This window comes from Callorhinchus milii, unplaced genomic scaffold (genome assembly GCF_018977255.1).
Source record: "Callorhinchus milii isolate IMCB2004 unplaced genomic scaffold, IMCB_Cmil_1.0 Scaffold11, whole genome shotgun sequence".
Taxonomy (NCBI): Eukaryota; Metazoa; Chordata; class Chondrichthyes; order Chimaeriformes; family Callorhinchidae; genus Callorhinchus; species Callorhinchus milii.
In genome coordinates, this window is record NW_024704752.1 from 17,241,955 (window position 1) to 17,264,427 (window position 22,473).

Consider the following 22,473-nt stretch of genomic DNA (forward strand, 5'->3'; position numbering starts at 1 on the left):
ATTAGATGTTCCTCCTCCTTCCAGCTTTTTGTGTTGTCTGCATTTAAGGGCGAGAAAAAGTGTCTCAGAACCTTTCCTGATTGTAGGCTGGGAATTCCTATCCCACATCATTAACAATCATTCTTTCACATTTAAAATAACAATGGTTATAACAGTGGTTTTAACTGCATCGAATTTATTCAGAGGAACTAGTTTCTGATTAAATATCTTGTATTTAATCGCAGAAGTGTTAAAGTATTTCTTGGCCCTGCATATTGATCATATATCCCAGTTTCCTGGGTTATCCAAATGTTCTCCAAAAGGCTGCATTTTTTAAAATCTGAGCCACTCCAATAGTAATTTGCAAATTCAATTTTCAGAGATACCTCCAATAGGTTGTCCGTTCTGCCCGAGGGTCGAGGTTAGCTGGGATTTCATAGCACCAATGTGGAGCAACGGAAAGCCAGGTTTATGTTTACGATCTCCACATTAAACTTGCTAGACCGAGGAGGGGGGTGGTAAGGCAACAAACACAGGCTTAAAGATGTATCTCACCATGAAAACACCACAGAGATAATCAAGTTCTTCGAGCATTCATTCAGATCTATTGCTTTCAAATTCTTCTGCTTCTGTTCTCAATTAAATTAATATAGAGAGCAGCCCACTCCTCTTTGCTATTTTGTAAATGCAAACCTGTTCTGACACTCCACTCTTTTTGTGCTAAGAAATTCTCCTTCATTCCCATCTGTTGCAAGCCGCTAGTGTTCATTTGTATTACTTTCTGTGACAGCCTCAATATAGCAGTCATAGTAAGCACCAAGCAGCTGTCTTCAATTGACTTCACCTCCTGAAGCAGTTCACCACTTTCTGATCGGGTCAGATTTTGGTGGAGGTCCAAAGCTGGGCAGGTGAGATACGATGGAATGGTTCCCGGACATGGTCCGTAAAATGTTTGAAGCTAGAGGCATTTTAATATGTCAGGAGAAGCAAATGGTCACAACATAAGGAGTCTGACCAGGAATTCAGTTACCTGTCATTTGCATCATCTCATCTCCCAATAAAAGCTCAAGCGTCATGATTAATTGACCTTAATCTCAAACCCGTGAGGTGGCAAGACTGAAATGTCATTCGACCTTATTGATATTCCTTTTTCAGAAGCATTCTTCAGGGTCTTACCATTCCCTTAGATTTTTAAAAAAATAAATAAATAATACTGCAATGCATATTTTATACATATTTATATACATGTTCTAAAAACAGTCTCAATTTGGATTGCATCTTCCAGGATCAGTTTCAGTCCCACGCAGGCAGGAAAATGGCCCTCTACCATCCCAAGCAAATGTTAGCTGTTGAAAGTCGTTAGGTATCTCTGAAGAAATATTTGTGGCTACATCCTGGAGCAGTGTGAAGAAGGTTGTAGTTGATGCAGCACAGTGGTAGCAAGTTGACCAAAGAGTCCATGTGCTCTACTAAGCTCACCTCACTCAATTATCTAGTATTATGTAAGCAAAGCTTGTTACCTGATTGCACAGTGGAATGAGTACTTTTCGTACTGTTTTGACAGTGGCTACTCTCTTCTGCAAGACTCTGTGATGTTGGGAGAGTGTAATAAGGCTCCATCTGTCTCTTGTGGTCGATGCTTCCTTCTCTTCATCTGCTGATCAGAATCTCGCAAACATTTGAGATACTTGTGGGAAAGCACTAACAGCAGATTCCATCTCCTGCTTGCTATCCAGATATCCTGCTGGAAACCATTGCAAGTGTGTTAGTTGAGTGAAGATAGCATCTGGCTCAGGTGCGAATATTCCCCTCCCCCCCCCCCAATTTTTTTTAACATCCTGCCAACATGAATGGTGACCTATGATCATGGACTATTTCACAAGTAGAAGTAAAAAAAAGAGTCAGCTACCTTCTGAAGAGTTGTGGAGAAATAAAATGGAACAGTCTTTTCATGCTTTTTCTTTGTAAACCAGTAAAAAAATTGTTGGTGTTTATTTAACCAGCAGCAAATGTCTGAACAGATGTCTGAGAATCCATGTTTATCTCTCAACTGTTTATCTCTCAACTGCTTATCTACTTTTCAACTCTGTTCAGTTTTCAACAAAACTTTTAAATTCCAGACGTCACGTTAGCCAGTCTGATAAAACTCCAAACCCTGCCAACACATCTGTCCATTTCACATTAGACCTGCGTTAGAACTGCAATATATATTACCACTCACATTTTCCGTGTCTCTCCTTGAAGCGTATTCTTAATCATTCATGTTGGAAAGTACATTCATCAGAAATTGGCTGAACAGTGTAAATTGGGGTCTAATATGCAGCAATTTCTAATAAGGTTAATTGATAAAGAAGTCAGGAATATGCCTCGTGACACCAGGAATGTCACTCCACTGTAACTTACTTTTGGAGCAAAGTTCCTGTGCTTTGTAATGATGTACATGAACCACTCCGGATTACTGGAAGGAACTCCCATTATTCCTTATTAAGGAGTTTAGTTTTAAATTACCGCGTGATAGACGACACAAGCTTCAAAGTGTTTGTTCTGCATTCCATTGTTATTGAGGCGTGGGTATGTTCTGTAACAAAAGTGCTTGAAGATAGGTTATACACTGCTGAGTTATTGAATAAGTCTCTCAGTGAATCTTTCAATTTGACTCTCAGCCTATTTCATAATGAAAGTGGAGCAATCTTTCGATACAATGCTCTAAACAAATTGGTATACAACAGCACATATACTATTTGTTAAGGTGTAAATTAAAATGGATTGCCAAGTAAAGCACTGCATTTTTTGAGTTTGCAGCTGAGGCAGTGTTCGAGTGGAGGGAAGGGAGCTTTACCTTGCTTGTAATCGATGCTGTATTTACAACAACAACTTGCATTTATATAGTGGCCTTCACGCAGGGTAGAGTCCCAGAGGGCTTTACCCTGAGAGTGCTCATTAGATTGTTCATTTTCCCACTGCAGACAATCCTTGCTTTCTTGGTCAACAACCACACACACACACACACCACCCCTGCCAACAAAGCTAAATATTCAAAATGGGGTTATGTTGAGAAACGGAACATTCGACAACTCATTGCAAACAGAAAACGAACCACTTTAGTTTGGTCGATTCTGTGATGCAGCCATTATTAGCATCTCTTTAATCGCACGTCAATAAATGGCCCAACAAACTTAACAGCGCTAGAAAAATATGTCAAATCGTCTGGTTGGTGGGCACTACATAATTACCCTTATAAAGCATTGGTGTATTTTGTGGGCGGAACAGAGGTTTTTAATTTAAGATGGAGCTTTCACATTTGATTTCCTCCACCTGGCTCCAACCAAATCTTCATGTCACAACACTGATACTGATCAAGCTGGGGCTGATCTGTATGTGTATCATGTATTGTGATGCTTAATCACATGCGCCCTGCATCATCAATGCACCCTGCATATAAAGTAGTTCTGATAAGGAACGCCTTTTAAAATGGTTTGTTTTCTATTTGTTTGCAGCACCTTGTCGAGTACGTTATGCATGCGGCACGATTTTGATCCTGCAAAATCTGATAGCATCATTCCCCTTCATAGCTCCGAACTTCATGCTGTTATGCCTCCAGAGTTGAGGCTGTGAAAGTTAATGCAGTGTTAAAACCTTCATGGATCCTTGGCAAGATAGTGTTCAAAGAGCATTAACGGCACCTGGCACTCTGTTGGTGTTCTCATGGTCATAAATTAACAACATGTGTTTCGCCCACAAAATATTCTGTCAACTCACTTTACAGTATTTTCCGTGAAGAGTTTTGAGACGTCTTGGTAATACGATAAGGCAGATGTCGCCTTATGTCACATCAAATGCATGGATTATTATTATTGTTATTTAATTGTATATGACATTGACTATTACTTAAATTTTGCCTCATTCCTACATTTAAAAAGCAAGTTGGTGGCTATCAAAAGTTACATGAACCTGGATTCCTCTTGATTTTAAACATTGTGATGTTGTCAATATGCAGTCACTAGTCATGTGAAAGTTTTCTCTCTCTGTATATATAGATAGTTAGATCCCAAGTTTGAAATTGGAACTGCTCTGTTTAAACTGAATAGATCTGGCTTTAAACATAATTCTGACTGTCACTGTTCTAACGAAGTCACTGGGAATCAAACACAAGGCTCTTGATAGTTCCTATCAGTGGTATGTTGTCGCTCCCTATCCTCCCTGACACTTTCATCTTTCTTGCTTGTGATTTATTTCAAAAGATACATCAAAAGAAATCTCTTATTATATTGCTGTGTTCACAGCATTATCTAACTCGGGGTTCCAGTGGACAAGTCTCAAATGCCCTGCTGTGAGATGGCGGTTCAGTAATGTAACTGAAGCCAAAAACCACTGCGATATAGAGAAACATTTCTAGATTAACTGGGATCGTAAAGATTATAACAGAAATGAGGTGGGATGACCGGATGTGGTTAAACACTGATCTTATTTCACTGGGTCATTACGCTTGGAACTTAAGAGTTCCTCACACTCACACACAAAAAGAGAGTTAGAGGTTTAAATTGTAAATTCATAAGCAAACAGTGGGGTTTCAAGATGCATTAGCCTCCCGTCGACGTCCTAATTCCCGTCTGATTTTTGAATTAATAAGGGTCATCGTCATAAAAAGAAGAAACTAAAAGCACCCAAGGGGGTGTTGGTGCAAATCGAAGCTGCTGTAAAGTAGAGTTGTATGTAGTCTTGGGATGCAGTTGCCATGGAAACTGTTTAATTCTCCCTCACTGTCTGGGTTGTGACGTTAATGTATCCAGCAGGTCCACTGAGCCCGAGCTGAGGTTGACTCTGTTTAGGACCGGTCTCTACTCATATACATCAGCACTGCAGCAAATATATTGAATCACAATAATAATCCTTGCATTTGATAGATAGAGCGTCTTATAACGTTGTTGAGCTATCTGAAAGATATATATGTATATATACACACACACACACACAGCTATATGCCAAATTGGATTCCAGAACTGATTTGAAACCAGAAATACCTCTATGGAGTGATCGTCTCACTTTCTGTGTTTAGATGCGAGAAATTGGAATTTTAAGCTGCAACTAGAATTAACGGGCTCTAGTTTAAAATTAGAATTGTGCGCAATTGGCAGGTGCGTTTCGCCCACAAAATACACGGTCAATTCACTTCACGGTATAGTCTGTGGAGCGCTTTGAGACGTCACTTGATGACGTCACGTCCTGGATGAGAACGAACTTCCTTCAGTTGAACGTCAACAAGACCGAGGCTCCTGATTGGCTCCCATCAGCGCCTCCTCAGCTCAGGCGCTGACAGCATCACCATTCACGGGGTTCACTCCCCCTAACTGAGCCAGTCCCGAACCTTGGGGTCTGGTTTGACCCTCAACTATCCTTTCTACCCCACATCCATCCCATGACAGCTCTGCCTTTCCCACCTCCGCAACGTCTCCCGGCTCCGACACTGTCTCACATCTCAGGCCCCCGAAACCCTCACGCACACATTCATAACGTCCAGGCTCGACTATGCAAACTCACTGCTTGTCGGCCTCCAACTCCTCCCTCCACAAACTGCAGATCATCCAGAACTAACTCTGCACCCAGTGTCCTCTCCAAAACCAGGCTCTGTGACCCTATCACCCCCATCCTCACCCAACTCCACCGGCTTCCCGTCACACAGAGGATACAGTTCAATATCCTGGTCCTCACCTTCAAAGCCCTCCATGGTCTTGCTCCCCCCCCCCACCTCTGCCACCCCCTAACTCCCTACCACCATGTTCGCTCCCTCCACTCAGTGGGCTCCGGCCTGCTTCACACCCCCCACCTCGCCCGCCCAACCATTGACGGGCAAGCCTTCTGTCACTCTGCCCCTACCCTCTGAAACTCTATCCCGCAGTCCCTCCGCCTCGCCCCCTCCCTTGCCACCTTCATGACACATCTCAAGACCCTCCTCTTCGACCGTGCCTTCGTTCACCCTCGTTCCCCCCCTGCCCTCCACCCTCCCAAATCCCGACCCCCCCAGCTCGGGTCCGAAACACTGACTGCCCAGCGCCTTGGGACGTCCTCCCGACATGAAAGGCGCTTTACACATACAATTTTGCTGTATCGGATCCAAGGATTATTTTTATTATCATAATTAGAGTGACAGAACAGGTGGAATATTGTGGATCAGATAATTCCTTTCACAGGCAAACACCTCCCAACTCACACTCACAATTGGCAGGACGAGGTATGTGGCTTTGCTTTAAAAGCAAATGCATTTCTTTTCCTATGCATCAGTTTGCAGGTTGGGGGAGAGAATTGGGGGTGTGTGTGAGTGGGAGTGGGAGGACAACAACAGTCATATTATTAATGATTTAAAACTGGCGCTGAAAAAGAGAGTGACACTCCAGAAAAAAAAAACTTTCATGAATTATTCAGATGAGAAAGAGACATTTCCCTACAAGGTCGATGAGTGTGTTAAAAAAAAAGGTTGGGCTCATTTTTTTTAAAAAAAGAGTGGAGAATCCCTCCTCTCTCTCTCTCTCTCTCTCAGTTGCACATTGCAAACTCCAGGCTTTGGGGGTTAGGAAGGATTCTGCAGTCATAATAGCTTCGTCCATTCATTCGGATGAGGTTTTCATTGACATGTTACTGGGAGCACATCCACTGCAGCTTCAGCTTTACTTCGCAGCTGCCAAGAGATTTGTTTGAGGACGTTTCATTGCTAAGTGAATTAAGTCTATTTTGGAACTCAACCCTCGACTCCAAGAGGATGGGCTTCACAGCAATAGGGAAGAAAGATTAAAAAAAAATTAACAGCTCGTCCACAACAGCACACACACACACATACATACACACACACACACAGACCCCACACACACATACATACACACACACCCCCCCCCCACAAAAAAAAATATACCATTTGTTCTAGACAATGTCTTGATGGGATCATTGGCAGCAGAAGATGACTGTGAGTAATCTATTTTCAGAGGCTTGTTATTGCAGGCACTTTTTTTTAAAAAAAAGCAAAAATACTGTATATATATATTGTTTGCTGATTCTGTGGAGGTGTATTTCTGGCTGCAGTTACTTATTCTGCTGTGGTCAGAATCTCCTCTGGTTTGTGCATTTCACGTATATGATCTCTCGTGCATTTTCTTTTCTCTTTTTTTCCCCCTTTTTTAAAAAAAAAGAAATCAGTGCAATTGCACTATCTGCAACAGTCATTTCCTGGCAGCAACATCACCATTATCTTTATTCCAGTTGAATGTGTTACAGTCTGTTAAATTGCATAGACTTTTTTTCCCCCCTGGGCGAAAGATGGGTAATGTCTGAAAATAAATAAGGTACGATTCCTTTTATTTGCTCAGGAGCCCTTGATGGCAGTATTTTGTGTGTGTGTGTGTGTGTGTGGAGGGGAGGGTCAGCAAAAAGCTCTTCCCACGTAAATATTTATTTTTGTTGTTGTTGTTTTTTTTTGCAGATGTATGTGCATCAATAAATAAATAAAAACACATGAAAATAACTTTTAATGAATGGTTGGTTGGTTAAATAGCGTTTGCTTGTGTCTGGATAGCTTTTTTTTTCCCCCTTGAAAGCCAAACAGCTGTGACCTGGGCAAAGGGGATGGGGGTGGAGAAGGGGTCTGAGCTATAATGAATCTCCCCCTCCCCACCCCTCCCCTCCCCACCCCAGTGACTGTCCAGTCCAGGGGACCACTCTCCATCTCCAGGGCAGTGTGTGGGAGAGCCTGTGGTTGAGGGTGGAGAAGGCTGTGTGTGTGTGTGTGTGACTCATTCCCTAACAGTACAGACTCCTTCAACACACTTATAACATCCACATATTTGTCAACTGACGTCAAGCCAGAGAGTTAAAAGGGAAACATTCCTCTCTCCCTGTCTTCTCCATCCCTCGCCTCACTCCTTTCCTCCCTTTCCTCCCCTTCCTCCCTTCCTTTATACAGTGGTTTCCCCTTTGTGTTGTTCCTTCCCAGATGGTCACAGTTCAGGTCACAGGGTCCACAGATTTCTTTCTTTTTGCTGATTGTATTTCAAAAGAAATGAGAATTCTTTGAAGCATTTTGCTAAAAAAAAATACACACACACACACATGCAAAACACCTGGGACTAGTTTCCTCTGGCTGTTTTGTTCTTAGATTGTTTTAATATAGCTTTATGAATATTATTATTATTATGAAAAGAATCAAGAAAAGAATGCATGTGCCCTGACTCCCAGCAGTCGCCTTGTGCTGGTGCATTTTCACTCCACAGATGACAAACCCACAGAGGTTAGGGGTGTGGAGTGGTGTGTGTTTTGTGTGTTGTGAGACATCAAACGGATGAGAACGTTCAAGGAACCTTCTTAATAATAATAACAATCCTTGCATTTGATACGAGTGCATTATCACGTCTTCTAGACATCTCAAAGCGCTTCACAGAATATGCCGTAAAGTGAATTGGCCGTATATTTTGCGGGCGAGACGCGGCAGCCAGTTGCGCACAGCAGAGCCCCCACAAACAGTCGTGGAATTGAAGTGACCCAATTTATTATTGTTTTTTTTCTTGAGGGATTATTATCAGGCGTGCGGAGTAAGGAAACTTGCCCGGGGTTTCTTGCTCCTACAACGAAAGAGGTGGTGTTTCACTGCATCTGTTTGTGGGTGTGTGGGTGGGTGTGTGTGTGGGTGGGTGTGTGGGTGTGTTTGAGAGACAGACAGACAGACAGAGAGAGAGAGAGAGAGGTGGTTTGTGGAGTGTGTGTGTGTGAGCAGGATTAGCAGCAGAGACGTTTCCCTTTTAAGAGGACTTGGGAGTGAGATGAAAGCTGAGTCTCCTGGTTGGTGAGGTTCAGGTTTGCTGACTGGAGGATTGGAGCCAGGACTGATCTGATCTGATCTGGTCTGGTCTGGGGGAGGGGGCTTTAACCTGGTCTCTGTCTGGGTGAAGCTTTCCCTGAGAGGGTAACCATTTGTCGGGATAGTTTTGCTTTGCAGAGAGAATAACCCATCAACACCTCGTGGAGCTGAGTTAGTGAGTGAGTTAGTGAGTGAGTGAGTGTCTGTGTGTGTGTGTGGAGCCACTGGTGATCCACTCACTCCTCTTTGCACAGACTGTGATTTATTTTAATTCACACACACACACACACATTAACTATTTGTTCTCGCCTTTCCTTTGTTCCCTATAGCTGTAGCTGTGGGTGTAACCTGTTTAAAGGACAGAAATAGGCAGTGGAGATAATTGAGCTGAAACTTGCAAGAGTTGGGAATTCTCTGCCTCCCCCCATCTCTCTCTCTCTCTCTCTCTCCCCTATTTCCCAGGAAAAGGAAGAGGAAAGGGAATGGCTGAGGCAGTGAGGGGATGTTTAACCTAAAAAAAAATCCTGGAGGAGCTCCAAATATAATCAAACCTTGCAAAATTGTTTGATCTCATGATTGTGGGCAATTCTCTCTCTCTCTCTCTCTCTCTGTGTCCTGGCACTGAGGAAGGTTTCAATGGTTGAAACACTTCACTGTGTCACAGAAAGCAATGTGTTAAGTTAGGCCCTAAAAGGCCCACCGTGTTCGAGACTGTTTAAGATTTCATACTGCGCCCAACTCTTGGTTTTAATTTTTTTTTACAAAAAAATTGAATTTTTTTTGGAAAAACTGACTGTGTTTCAAAAGATTTCTGGGTCGATCCACAATTGCATTGAGCTCCCAATTTGCACGCACGGCTGGGTTTCTGTTAACAGATTTTTAACTGTGAGAGATAGATGTTCACAGCAAGAATTTGGATGCATTTATTTGATTCTTACTTTTGGAAATTGTTAAAAGCTGATGTGCAATGATCGCCTACCACCAATAATTAAGAGAATTATGTTCTCTATTGAAAGTTGCAATAAATCTAGCCCAGCACATATTTGTATGTTTGTGCATATTTTAGTGGGCGTTGCAAGAAAGCCTTCAGGCAAAGCATTCCAGTGTTTCAGTGAGTGCAGTTTAGGCAAAGTGGTCAGTGGGGCAGATTACAAACTAGACAGTGATCCGTTCTCTTCCTCTGATCCTATTTTGTGTTTAATGTGAGCTAAGTTTGGTTACAAAAGTCCTGTATGTGTTTTGTCACCAGTAAAGTACTTTCAAACAGTATTTGGCTAGTCTTTCAACCATAGTGCACTGATTTTGGCCAAATGCCATTCTTTCAAACTTAGTTGAGAAAAGTCTAGCCGGTTGATGACATACAAAATACCTATGAACTAACTCACCCCACTCTCCCAACCCCTCGAGTATATAACATTGGCAAATAAGGTGATTGAAAACTTGGACGCATTTATTTTCATTTAACCTAAAGCTGGATAAAGCCAGAAATGTTTGTATCGAACAATAGGAAAAACTGATCAAATAATATACTGTAACTGTAAATAATGCAGTATTCCACTTGGGCTTTTACTGCAGTATTGAAAGTACAGTCGCAGGTTAAACAGTAATAAATTGCGGCCTTGATTGTTGACCTGCACTGTTGAATGATGGCTTACAACAATCCCGAGGCATTAACTGTTGGAATAGCTGCGGTTAAGGTATGCTTTTGAGCAGATAAAATTGAGAGTTGAAGTAAAAATGTAAACTCCTCAGTGTTTTTGTCAATAGATACAGTCTTGTTAGACGCTTGCTATTTCAATATTTAATTTGTATTGTTTGTAAAGTGTTTTTGACAATGAACCAGTGTTTACTGTTGGACAGATTTGTTCACAATTCTAATATAAAAATAGCTTGGAGCGTAACTGGCCAGGCTGAGGGTTTGGGTTACCTGTTATTACACGGAGAGCAGTCTCTCGAGGCTTAGAAGCAAAGAGTCTAAAATGCGCAGTCTGAGATTTCAAATGATAGTATATTAAATCTACAACAACTTGGCTTTCTGGTGATCATAAGCAAGGTCAAAGAATTAGTATTTTTAGGCAGGATTTAAGGACAGATGGAGAGAGGGTGAGTCAGAGGAGCAGAGATTGGGAGTTCCAAAGGTTAGGGATGGAGGAGCTGAAGGTGTGACCATCAACGGTGCCGGGAAGAGAGTAAGGGAAATAATTCTGTGTTGTGTTTCTGCGGTTGGCTTAATGCTTTAGACTCAAAGGGATTCTTGAGCAGGGCAAAAAAGTTGAAACCTTGGCTGATGAGTTTGATTATTTGCGAATCTTTGAATGTTTGTTATGTACAACGTTTACATTGAAAAGTAAACTATTTTGGGGTACTTAGTGAATCAGCTACACTTGTGAATCATTGACATTGAAAGCACAAGGCACATTTTACTTTTGAAAACAACTCTCTATGTTGGTTGCTTTGAAATTTGAAAGTACAAAATATTCTGTGTCTAACCAGATATTTTTTGAACAAAAGGATATATTGTTTCTGAATGTTTCCCAGAGACTGAACATGCTTTCATGAGAAAGCTGGCTTCAATAGGAAACGGGAAATCGTGTTTTGTCGAACGTTATGTCAAAGTAACCAAACGCGACTGGCTTTTTGATTGTTCTGCTTTTCCTCTGCAGGATTACAGGGAGGATGGTATGGATTTGGGAAGTGACTCTTGTAGCCGGGCAAGTTCAGAATCAAATTCCAACAAAGTGACGCCATGTTCCGAGTACAAATCCTCTCCAAGTCTGGACCTGTCTACACTGGGGGACTATGAGGAAGACGAGGATTATCAGGAGTATAAAAAGAAGGTGATCGAAGAATGGGAGAGCGAGTATGGCGACTACTCTGAGAACAATGGCTATGTCAAAACTATGAACAGTCGGAGTCTAGCCGAGGAGATTCAAGAGGTTAAAATTATCCCCACGGCGCCTCCTGACACTGTGACTGAAGAACTTAAGCAGAATGGCAATGTAGTGCCAAGTAGAGGAAGCATAAAGGGAAATAAGACCCTTCCAAAGCCACAGAAGGCACTGCAAATAACTGGTGGAGGTGGTGGTGTTGGTGTTGGTGGTGGTGGTGGTGGTGGTGTGGCCAAAATCCCATTGGAGAGTTTGGGAACGTTTGTACCAGAGGAACCTCAGCTGCCCACCATGGACTGGGCAGCTCTGGAGAAGCATCTCGCAGGTTTACAGTTTCAGGAGCAACAAGCACAAAACCAAAACCAGAGCCAAGCAAAAAACAACTTCACATCAGTAAGTCCCAATTCTATTGCGCTTACTGTTCTTTTTTTTTGAAAAAATGTTATCTAAAAACACTTCTGAATTGATATTCTATTTATTACCGGACAATCATTGTTTAATGCAGCATTTGAGGGTCTGATAGGAGTGATGCTGTTGTGCAGCATTTATATATAATAATCCTTGCATTTGATACAGTGCTTTATCACATCTTCGAGGCGTTTCAAAGTTCTTCACAGAACACACTGTAAAGTGAATTGACTGTGTATTCTGTGGGCGAAACAAATCGGAATTTCATTCCATCTTGCTGTTGTCTCATCGGTCTTTATTTTACTCCTAAAACATCTCACAATCTGTAAGTGTTAAATTCTTCCTAACGTCTTCCTTTTCTGTTGACTTGCAACATTTTCAGGTGTTCGGTTCAGATTTCAGTGTTTCCAATTGTGTTTTTATTTCTAAGAGGCAGTGGATATTTTTCAGACTTTCAGTGAGGAAGTGGTTTAATGCGACACTCCCAAGTCGCGAATCTCTGCTGTGCTTCAGTGGGGAAACAGTTGCCTGTGTTGATTTTGAGCATCTGTGGATGGTTCCTGAAGGAACAATGATGTCATGGAAGCCGCTATCCTCATTCGGGTTCACTGATTCTGCTCCTGACAGAAGTACAAAGCAGATATGTTACGGTTTGTTTTGTTTTTGATTTTCAGACTCTAGCTTCAGGCGTAACCTGTCTATTCTACCTTCACTGAAACAAGATAAAAGAATAGCAACTCTTTGAAATTGAAAACCTAATTGTTGAAGCATTTTTTTCTCCCCCTCTCCACTAAGCCATTCACTCTAGTAATAAGAGCTTTGTGAAATCCGTGCACTGTGAAACATTAAGATTAGTTTATCCTTCCATATTCGGAATTGGCAAATGTACTACAAGTTGAAATGTTTTTCCTGCCTTTGACTTTGGCTCCAATGTACACTTGTTTAGCTGGCTTGGCAGATGGATCAAGTCCCAGGTTTCTCCATGATCATTGATGTTGCCCCTAGTTTGATCTGTCAGTAGGCAAGATACCTTTCTGTTTACTGTGACTCCTCACTGTTGACTGACCATTGAAGTTGTAAATAGACTGGCTCAACTGATGCATATCATTCGGTTGGGTTGCTGGAACTGCAAAAAACGGCATTGATGCAATGTTATAAATTCTCCTATACATGTTTGAAGATGAGAGATTATTGTCATAGCCACAGCAGTACTGGAGGGTAGGGGGAGATGGATGTGGCAAGGAGCTGAACCATTACATGTGCGGTTTGAAAAATGACTTCTTTTCAGTTTTGTCTTTAGAGTGTGCTTTTGAAACAGATGTGGATTAAGGCGTGCAACAAAGCATCCCTGTAATAATTATTATTGATTTGAAAAAAATAACGAAATAATAATAACCCTTGCATTTGATATAGCGCCCCATCACATGTATGAGACATCTCATACGCTTCACAGAATATACTGTAAAGAGAATTGACTGTATATTTTATGGGCGAAAGGCGGCAACCAATTGCGCACAGCAGTGTCCCACAAACAGACATGGACTAAGTGACCAAATTATTATTTTTTTGAAGGGATTATTACCCCCGGAAAAACGATCCATGAATCGACTAACAACCGAGTTCCTAATTACTGCCAGGTAAACAGAGGCGTGTGGAGTAAGGAACTTGCCCACTGTTTCGCCCTGCCCTGGAATCAAACCCAGGTCCTCTCACTTGTGAGGCAAGTGCTCTAACCACTAAGCTACATGTGTCAGAGTCATCCCAGGTCACATTTGTTTCTTCTCGTCAGTGGCTGACCAGCTGTGCTGGTAACAGGCTGTCAATCCACCCTCTTGTAAAGGGTGCTTGTACTTGGAGATTGTGAGTGAAAATAAACAAGAGTGAGTTCCTTAATTTAAAAAAAAACACTCTTTTATCTTGTCCCCTGATTTAAAAAGTACTGGAAAAATATCTGGTTACATGGAATATCATCCTACTTGACCAAAAATATCATTCTATTTAACCTTCTGCCCAAGATCATTATTTATTCTTGTCAGAATAATAAATGGTTACTCGCCTTGGAGATATGGGGAATAACAAAAGTGTCACAATTAATTTCAAGCAGTGCTGTTGATGTGGTTGTTGGATTCCTGCATTGTAGAATATTGCTCATTCCATCTTCCGCGGATTAGTCCTGAATGTTTCAGTGGAAATGTCATGCAGCTTTTACCAGAGATATTCAGTGCTCAAAAGGTTATAGAAATTTATTTTTTAATCCTTGAGTTTGGAGGTTGTGTAGGATATCTAACTGCAGGGGGCACTATTCACATTTTATCGGTCGTGCTATCTGTCTGAGCTGCTGAAATTCCAAATGCAATGCCAGTAATTTTTGTAGGTGAACGCCACACGTTTGCAACCCTTTCAAGTGTGTTTCAGGCAAAGTGGGTAACATTGAATGTTTTTAAAATATTTTTCTTCCATTGCGTTATGAAATGGAATGTTTTGAACCCGTCCGTTTTACATCTTTCCTAACTGGATTAGCGAAGGAGTTAGTAGTGTTTGATATCTTTAATGAGACGCTGTAATAATAGTGGATTAATACATTACCTGCAGCGTTAGCAGCAGGCACATTGCAGTGTTTGTACCAACAGTGTTGTATTGAAGTTGATTTAGTTTTTCCTTAAGGAGTTAGGTTAAGGAGGCCTAAATATTCTTCCCTGGATATGCATTAACAGTGTACATGTGCAGAGCACAGGAGGTGACCTCATTGGAGACCTGATGTACTGGAATTCAGCATTTTCCACATTACTTACAACATGACTTCTATGTTAGAACTGGGATGCCTTTTATTGTAAGACTCTGGGAGCTCCTGCCATATACCAATATGAAGGGGTATTCATTGTGGCTTTCACACTGTTATGAAGGTCTGCCTTTGCTTGCACAATGATTTTGTTTTACCTTTACCCTTTAAAACATCCTTCCAAAAGGCAGCTTGTGCTTGAAAGTGAAGTATTTTCTGCGTTTAAAATCGTAACTGTTAGCGATGCAAGAAAGGAAAACGAGTGACTTTCTTTTAAAGCGAGAATACCTGAAAAAGATGCCTTGGCTTGGCGAGCATGAGTTTACACCATTCCTTGAGCTCAGTAGTCTGAGCATTCAACAATCACCACACGTGGTGGTGCTGTATTCTGATTGCACCGCCAATGTACTTCTTCTGTCCATGCACCTGATATTTTGATCTGGAGATAACAAAACTGCTGAGTGTGAGCAGCCCATGTTCCTTCGGAGCATAGTGATTAATCCGCTTATGCCGTTAAGTAGATATTGGGCAAATTCAGTGTTTGTCCTGACATTGATTGGATTTCGGGCTCATTGTGTGCTGTTCTACTGAAGCAATTCCAAGTTCCCACACTGCCAAATTGAACGGATAGTTGTAGAAGTTTTAGATAATTGAAATTAAGCTACTTTGTGACTATAACATTTTGTTTTGACTCTCAACTATCTTTTCTACCCCACATCCGTGCCATGACCCGCTCTGCCTCCCCCCCGCCTCTGCAACATCGCCAGGCTCCGTCACTGTCTCACACCGCAGTCCGCCGAGACCTTCATCCATGCATTCATTACGTCCAGGATCGACTATGCAAACTCACTGCTTGTCGGCCTCCCCAACTCCTCCCTCCACAGGCTGCAGATCGTCCAGAACTAACTCTGCAGCCCGTGTCCTCTCCAACACCAGGCTCTATGAGCCTATCACCCCCACCCTCGCCCAACTCCACTGACTTCCCGTCACACACAGGATACAGTTCAAGATACAGGTCCTCACCGTCAAAGCCCTCCATGGTCTTGCTCCCCCACCCGACCTCTGCCACCCCCTAACCCCCTAACATCCTGCTGGCTCCCTCCGCTCAGCGGGCTCCGGCCTGCTTCATGTCCCCCACCTCGCGTTCCCACCATTGGCGGGCGACCTTCAGCCACTCTGTCCCCACCCTCTGGAACTCCATCCCATAGTCCCTCCACCCCTTGCTTACTTCAAGACTCATTTCAAGACCGTCCTCTTCGACCGTGCCTTTGTTCACCCTCCTTCCCCACCTGCCCTCCATCCTCCCCAATCCCGCCCCCCAGCTCAGGTCTGAAAAACTGATTGTCCAGCGCCTTGGGACGTCCTCCTAACATGAAAGGCCCTTTACAAATGTAATTTTGTTGTTGTTCTGAATTTGTTCTGCGTGTGAAAATCATCTAATCATTGGGATATATTCTGTGAAGTGCTTTGAGACGTCTCGAAGATGTGATAAGGCACTATATGAATGCAAGGGTTCATATCTTTATGGCGCAAAATTACAGAATGGTTTGAATTATTTCTCGCATTCTGAAGGGGAAGCTAAACATTAAAAGAATTCTGCTGCCTTCAAACCTCACATCGTAGGTGAATGTAGATTTACTTCTTGATGTTTTTTCCATGAATTGGCAGTACCGATAACATATTTTTTTCATCGATAAATGCCAGGCTTCCTGTTGCATTTTATGTTCGCTATACAGGGTGACCAAAAAGTCTTGATATCTACCCTGTTATCTTTTTTTCAAAAAAATCATAATTTCTTTAAGACTTATTAAACATTGTAATGGTATCGAGACGTTTTAATCACCCCATATAAAGAATGGAAAATTAGTGACTATAAATTTTTTTATCAGAATCATTCTACATGCCCAGTCTAATGTTGCAGTGAAATAGCACATCTTCAGTTAACTTTGCAGTCCCGGCTGCCAGTCCACATGATGGTGGGCTTACAAGCACGCAGCGAAGGACTCTTTGCTCCCTCTTCCTAACCCGGGCAATTTGCCCAAAACTAGTTGTTATTTTACTCTTGGGAATCCCTGTGAAATGAAGTGTCTCCTTTGGTCTGAATGGCCTTTTCTCAAAACTGACTTGTTTTACAATTTAATCCGCCCCTTTATTGTTATTAATCGACAGTCAACGGTGTTACAGAATTAGCAAGAACTAAATGGTCTGTCTCCATTAGAGGTGAGTGGGTTTGTTGTCTAGCCGTCTGTCTTTCAAAGCTAAATGTCACCATTCTCCAAGCGAAAAATTAGCATTTCCCCCACATCCATATCTTTACTTTTTCGTTATTTTGTTTGCATAAGAGCCCACGTGAACTACTATTATTTTCTTTTGGCAAGTGAAAAGATTGCATTAGTTAGTTCCACGTCAGCTTTTCATATGTAAGCAATATCCTCTGATTGCATAATTTTTTTATTATGACCATAATTCGTACCTGAACGCTGGTACTTTTGCAATGATACTTTCCTGATCCCCGTACTTTGGCCTCACAGTTGGAAAGTGCTATCTATGTGATACTTTGCCCTGGTGAGATGTCTGTTTCAAAGGTCAACGTGGTAATCTTAGCAGAGTGCAATAATGAAGAGCTATTAAAATCAAATTACTGTATGCAGTCGCCTATATAGGCATGTTGATAGGTTCACCATGATGCTTATTAGGAGGTTTCTGGTTGTAAGTTAACGCCCACAATGTAGGATTAATCTTTTTCTTAATAAAGCATTTTCCTAACCGTTTGCAATAAGACAGAAGGTTTACCGTGATTGTGGATGGTCAACGTAGTACGTGGATAATCTGAACATCAGGAAAATAAGCGGCGCTTAAAATGTGATGTGGTGCTAACTGGAACCATATTATTGTAAAAGTCAGGTTAATGACTGAGAAGCTTTATTCCCCTGTAAAACATGAAAATGTTGAAATGGGATCTCCTCAAAGGACACTCTTATCAAGACAGTTGGTAAGTAGTAAATAAACACTTTCTCTGAGAGATGGTGCCGGCTCAATGGGCCGAACGGCCTCCTTCTGTGCTGTAAATTTCTCTGATTACAGCAATGTGTATGTTGGGTTAATTAATCTGCATTATGGACCTATAATGTCACTTAAAAGTTCAATGCTTTCAGTCACTATACCCCTGTTCTCTGAGATGCTTTTCCCAAATCCCTTCACATTGCCTCCTCGCCTCCGTTTTTAAAATCGCTTACAAAAAACTATCTCTCGGACAGTGCCTTTACGCCTATTTTTATGCATCTTTCACCCGCATAAAATAACCTTGTATTTCAAAAAATAAATGCTTACACGTTTCAGAATGGTGATGACGCAGTGACGATTTTCTACATCTGCAACACTGTGTTCTTTGAGGTTTTTTTCATGACCTGAAACTGTGACATGACACCAACTGGAACCTTTTGGATTAGAGATATTGTAACCCCGTCACCATAATATTTGTGTTTTGGCACTGGAAACGCAATATTATGGTAACTCGGTTACAATCTTTCTAATCCAGAAGTGCCTGGGACAGTAGGGACTTAATTCATTGTTTTGAATACGAGGTCAAACACTTTAGTTAGTACGTGCCAGGTGTTTGGGATTCACATCGCACACGTCTCAGGTTTTACATGGCTTGCTGTAGGGAATTAATTCCCTTTGGTGAGGCAACATCCCTTTCAGCACTGAAAGTATCATTCATAACTGGATGAATAATGTATATTCTGAGCACTTTGCACACCGGATCCCTTCGAGTTTCCGTGGATCTGAAATATTGGGGTGGCATTGAGGCTGTTTCTATTGTCACATTTTTTTACCCTAATAAATTTACGGCTTCTCAGTCCGGATTTACCATTTTAAGATGCCTCCAGTGTGAAAGCCAGAAATTGTACCGGCGTGTACTTGCCAATTGATTTTGCTCTTCACTACAGTGATGGACTGACTAAATGGCCTATTTTTGTGTATAATATTCCGTGTTCGTAGATTGCTGAAGATGGATCAGCCACTGGACAAAATGGGAAACCAAAGCCCATAAGTTCGTATAATTGATTTTCAGTTTTCAGCAGTTCAGTGGGTGTAAAGAGAAAGTGTTAATCGGTAACCAAACCCTCAGTTTTTGAATTATTTATGATTTCATAATAATCCCACTACATAGGAGTCTGTCCCCATCATTGAAGAGATTATTTTTATTTTGGTGTTTCATGAAATCGTTCAGTTTTCAATTATTCCTAGTTTCAAACATGTTTTCGGGTTAGGCAGCCCATAAATATCAAACCAAATTCAATTTAAACCTACGTCACTGTGCTGAAAAAATACCATATTTATGGGCTGTTGTTCGATGTAACTTGATGATATGTTACTGTAGACTGCAACCCATCTTTCAAAGTGAGGACTTCTACTGTAATGTAAAATGCAAATGTTTTGAGCAAATATGTTTATATACATTAAATACCACATAAAGAGCTGAATATTTCTCTGTCTATATACAACCCTCCCTTTTTCCCTACTCACTTATTCCTATTAGATTCCCATAGGGATGCATGTAGTTTACTCTATTAACATAATATTTCAGAGCATTCTGAATCTGTCTCTTATAGAAAATCTGTGGGTTTGGAGTGTGCGAAAGAATGTCATGGGATAAATGAATTAGGTAAAAATCTGATGATTTTTTTTTCTGATCAAGTGATTGCATTGAAGGAAAACCTCTTTACCTTTAGCCCATGAGAATTTGAGCAGTAACTTTAGAAAGCTTTTAGTGAGTCATTAAAAATTCATCCAAAGTACTTCTGCGCCTGCACTGCAGATTGCGCTCACATGTAACTCAGTAGGGTGACTTAGCTGATTTTAGCTATTAATGCTCTATTTTAGTCTAAATTCTGTGATATTTGAAGCTGGTCTCTAAAATTGTGTTTTCATATGGCCGAAATACCATGTTACTGCTAGCTTCTAGACAGTGCTTGAAGTAATGCCCTCTGGTTCCCTTCATCATCCAGTATACAGATAGACTGAGTTATCCACTGCTCCTAAACGGTTTGAGAAATCTAAGAGCTGGATAGTGCATCTGAGTGATGTATCCTTCTCCATCACTCCGGCAAGATTTGAAACTGCCCTGAGGCTAATAATTCCTCTCGGTCACTGCTATTGAAGGTCACACGTGAACTGAGTTGCTCTGTCGCTCCATAGTCTGAATGTAGCTGTTCTACTGTACATGGTGGTGCCAGAACCTCACTGATCTGCAAACTGGATCAGTGTTTCATTCATGAGAATACATCCAGTACACAGTGGCTGTGCATTGTTTGAGATGTCAGTAAAGCGTGTTTTCCTCCTTCCAAGTTTTATTTAAACAAACAACTCAGATCGACAGATATATCACTATTCAGTTACTGCGCACTTGACAGTGAGCTTTTCTAGAGTAAGGATTCTAGTGATTTTTGGAGGGAGCGAGACTGGCAAATCAGAATTATTTTCAGTCAGCGAAACATCTACCCTGTGACACTTAATCCCAGCAGCTCTGCAAGTCACTGATGAAATTCTAATTGAGTTAAGGGGACCCCATTCAAATGACAGGTTGATCATGAAGCCTGAGTGTTGCGAGCCAGCTGTGATCCACTGCTGAGCCTCCAAATGTCTGAGATGGTTCACATTCACAATGATAGCTAGTGCTGCAGCCATGTTCTTATAAGCATTTTAAAAAATATATTATTTGTGGTTTTCAGTGGATCACCACACCAGGTAAACATGAATGCAATATCCTATATTAAGAACTCTGAGACGCCATCCGATGTGAAAGGCGCTATATAAATGCAAGTTGCTGTTGTACGTTATTTTATTGGAAATTAAATCGCTGGAATAGTCAGCAATTCTGACGCATAACCGAGTGAAATGGAAACAAACCCTAAAAAATGTTTTGAGTCTTTAACACTTTAATTGAAAATCGGTGCCACGTACTGTAATATCGTTGCCTCCAGGATGACTGTAACCAAATGATTCCACTAATTGTCAGCCTCTACCAAGCGTGCTGAATTTTAATTTCTGCTGCAGCCTCACAGCGTTATTGAAAAGCATTTTTGTTCTCGGGATTCAGAGGCGCTATTTGCTTTTGTTAAACGCCAGCTGCTTGCATTTGGTTCCGGTGGTGATCGCGCATCAAGAAATAGGCTGCACAGTTATAAAAGCTACTTTCACAGAGTGTCTGCATGATCTCGGGGCCAACCGGCAGATTGTGATAGTAAAACCCAGAGCACGCATGTAATGGTCTAGATTTAATCCATTACAGGAGCTGAGTGCTTTGACTGCAGATGTATTTCGGTATTGAGTTTTTCCAGTCTCGCTGCGGACTGAGAGTTGCGATTGTCAGAGGCTATTGGCTGGGGAGGGTGTGGGGGGGTAGAATGTATCTAATGGTAGAGTTAGTTGGATTACATATTGAAATCATTTGCAATTGTAACCTTCAAGGGTTTATTTTGAACAACCTTAGTGTGCAACTACTCAGTTCTCTGTGATTTGATCTGAGGATTTGCAGGTCAGAAAATTGACCCCTCAGGCAAGGGAATTGACCTCAACTGGCAGGATGTTACAGTACTTGGAATAAGCATGGAACTGTCTATCCTTTCGCCTTTCGGGCAGTTGTATAAATTTATTTCAGGTTCAGTACGAAGCTTTATCATTATACAAGTATCAACCCAAACAAGAATCTGTTGACAGACGGTTGGGACAGATCAATTGGAGTCACGAGGTCACTCTTCCCAGCACGTTGGGATGTCCTCCCGATGTGAAAGGCGCTATGAAAATTGTTGTTGTTGTTCGCTGTGGTTCAGCACTTCTTACTGGTGCCTCACCTGAGAGCTGACTGAACATGTTCCCAGGTAGAGCAGTCAATTTTAAGAGGCTTTAGGGATTGAACTTCGTTGGGCGCCAGGATTTTGTCTGCTTTGTCTGAGACTTTGATTAGTTCTGTTTCAGGAATGCATTGCCAGTGGCGTAAGGGTGAAGCTGCAGATCAGTCACTCTGTGTGCACCTCAGAAGTTGATCACGTCAGCTGTAGATTCAGCAGCCTGAGTCATATTGGCATTACGCTATCTAGACTAATTTGACCTTTCCGACCTGCAGCGAGTTTAGCGTATGGCACTTTGGGTTTGTGAGTATGCTGCAATCTGCAGACAACGGGTGCCAGGAATGCTACCAGCTTATAATTCCAGGACAAGATAGATTTCGCAATCTGGTTTCGATGGAGTTCAAAGCTTAAATATATCAAGGTTTTTTTATAACAGCCATGATTGCACGGCAGTGTCCCGGGAAGGTGACCCAATAAGCCAAATCAATGAAAGCGTTCTGAAAGGTCAGATCTCTCCATAAAGTATTACGCATAAAGTCTGGGAGCTGAATTTGCTCCTACACAAACACTCACGTTGCACATTTGAGTAGAAAGGATTTAACAGAAATCCTGACCGAGAAAATGGTTGTTCTTACGGATTCAGTTCTATACATGAGGGTGTCTTTCTGTTGAAAAATTCCGTTGATGTGAATCTAACACAAGAGGGGAAGCAGGATTCTGGTCATC

General features: G+C 41.7%; 1 protein-coding gene across 5 annotated transcripts in view; it reads left to right on the plus strand.

Moving 5' to 3' along the window:
• The first annotated feature begins 6,855 nt into the window (after positions 1–6,855).
• Positions 6,856–22,473, plus strand: part of schip1 (schwannomin interacting protein 1) — a 49,831-nt gene continuing 34,213 nt past the window's right edge. The window contains exons 1-2 of one of the 5 annotated variants that reach the window (XM_007888432.2): positions 6,856–6,934; positions 11,482–12,099. In XM_007888432.2, coding sequence (XP_007886623.1) covers positions 6,929–6,934; positions 11,482–12,099 — 624 coding nt within the window. In that variant the 5' untranslated portion in view covers positions 6,856–6,928. The other 4 variants (XM_007888465.2, XM_007888441.2, XM_007888448.2 and 1 more) reach the window with 4 other exon arrangements.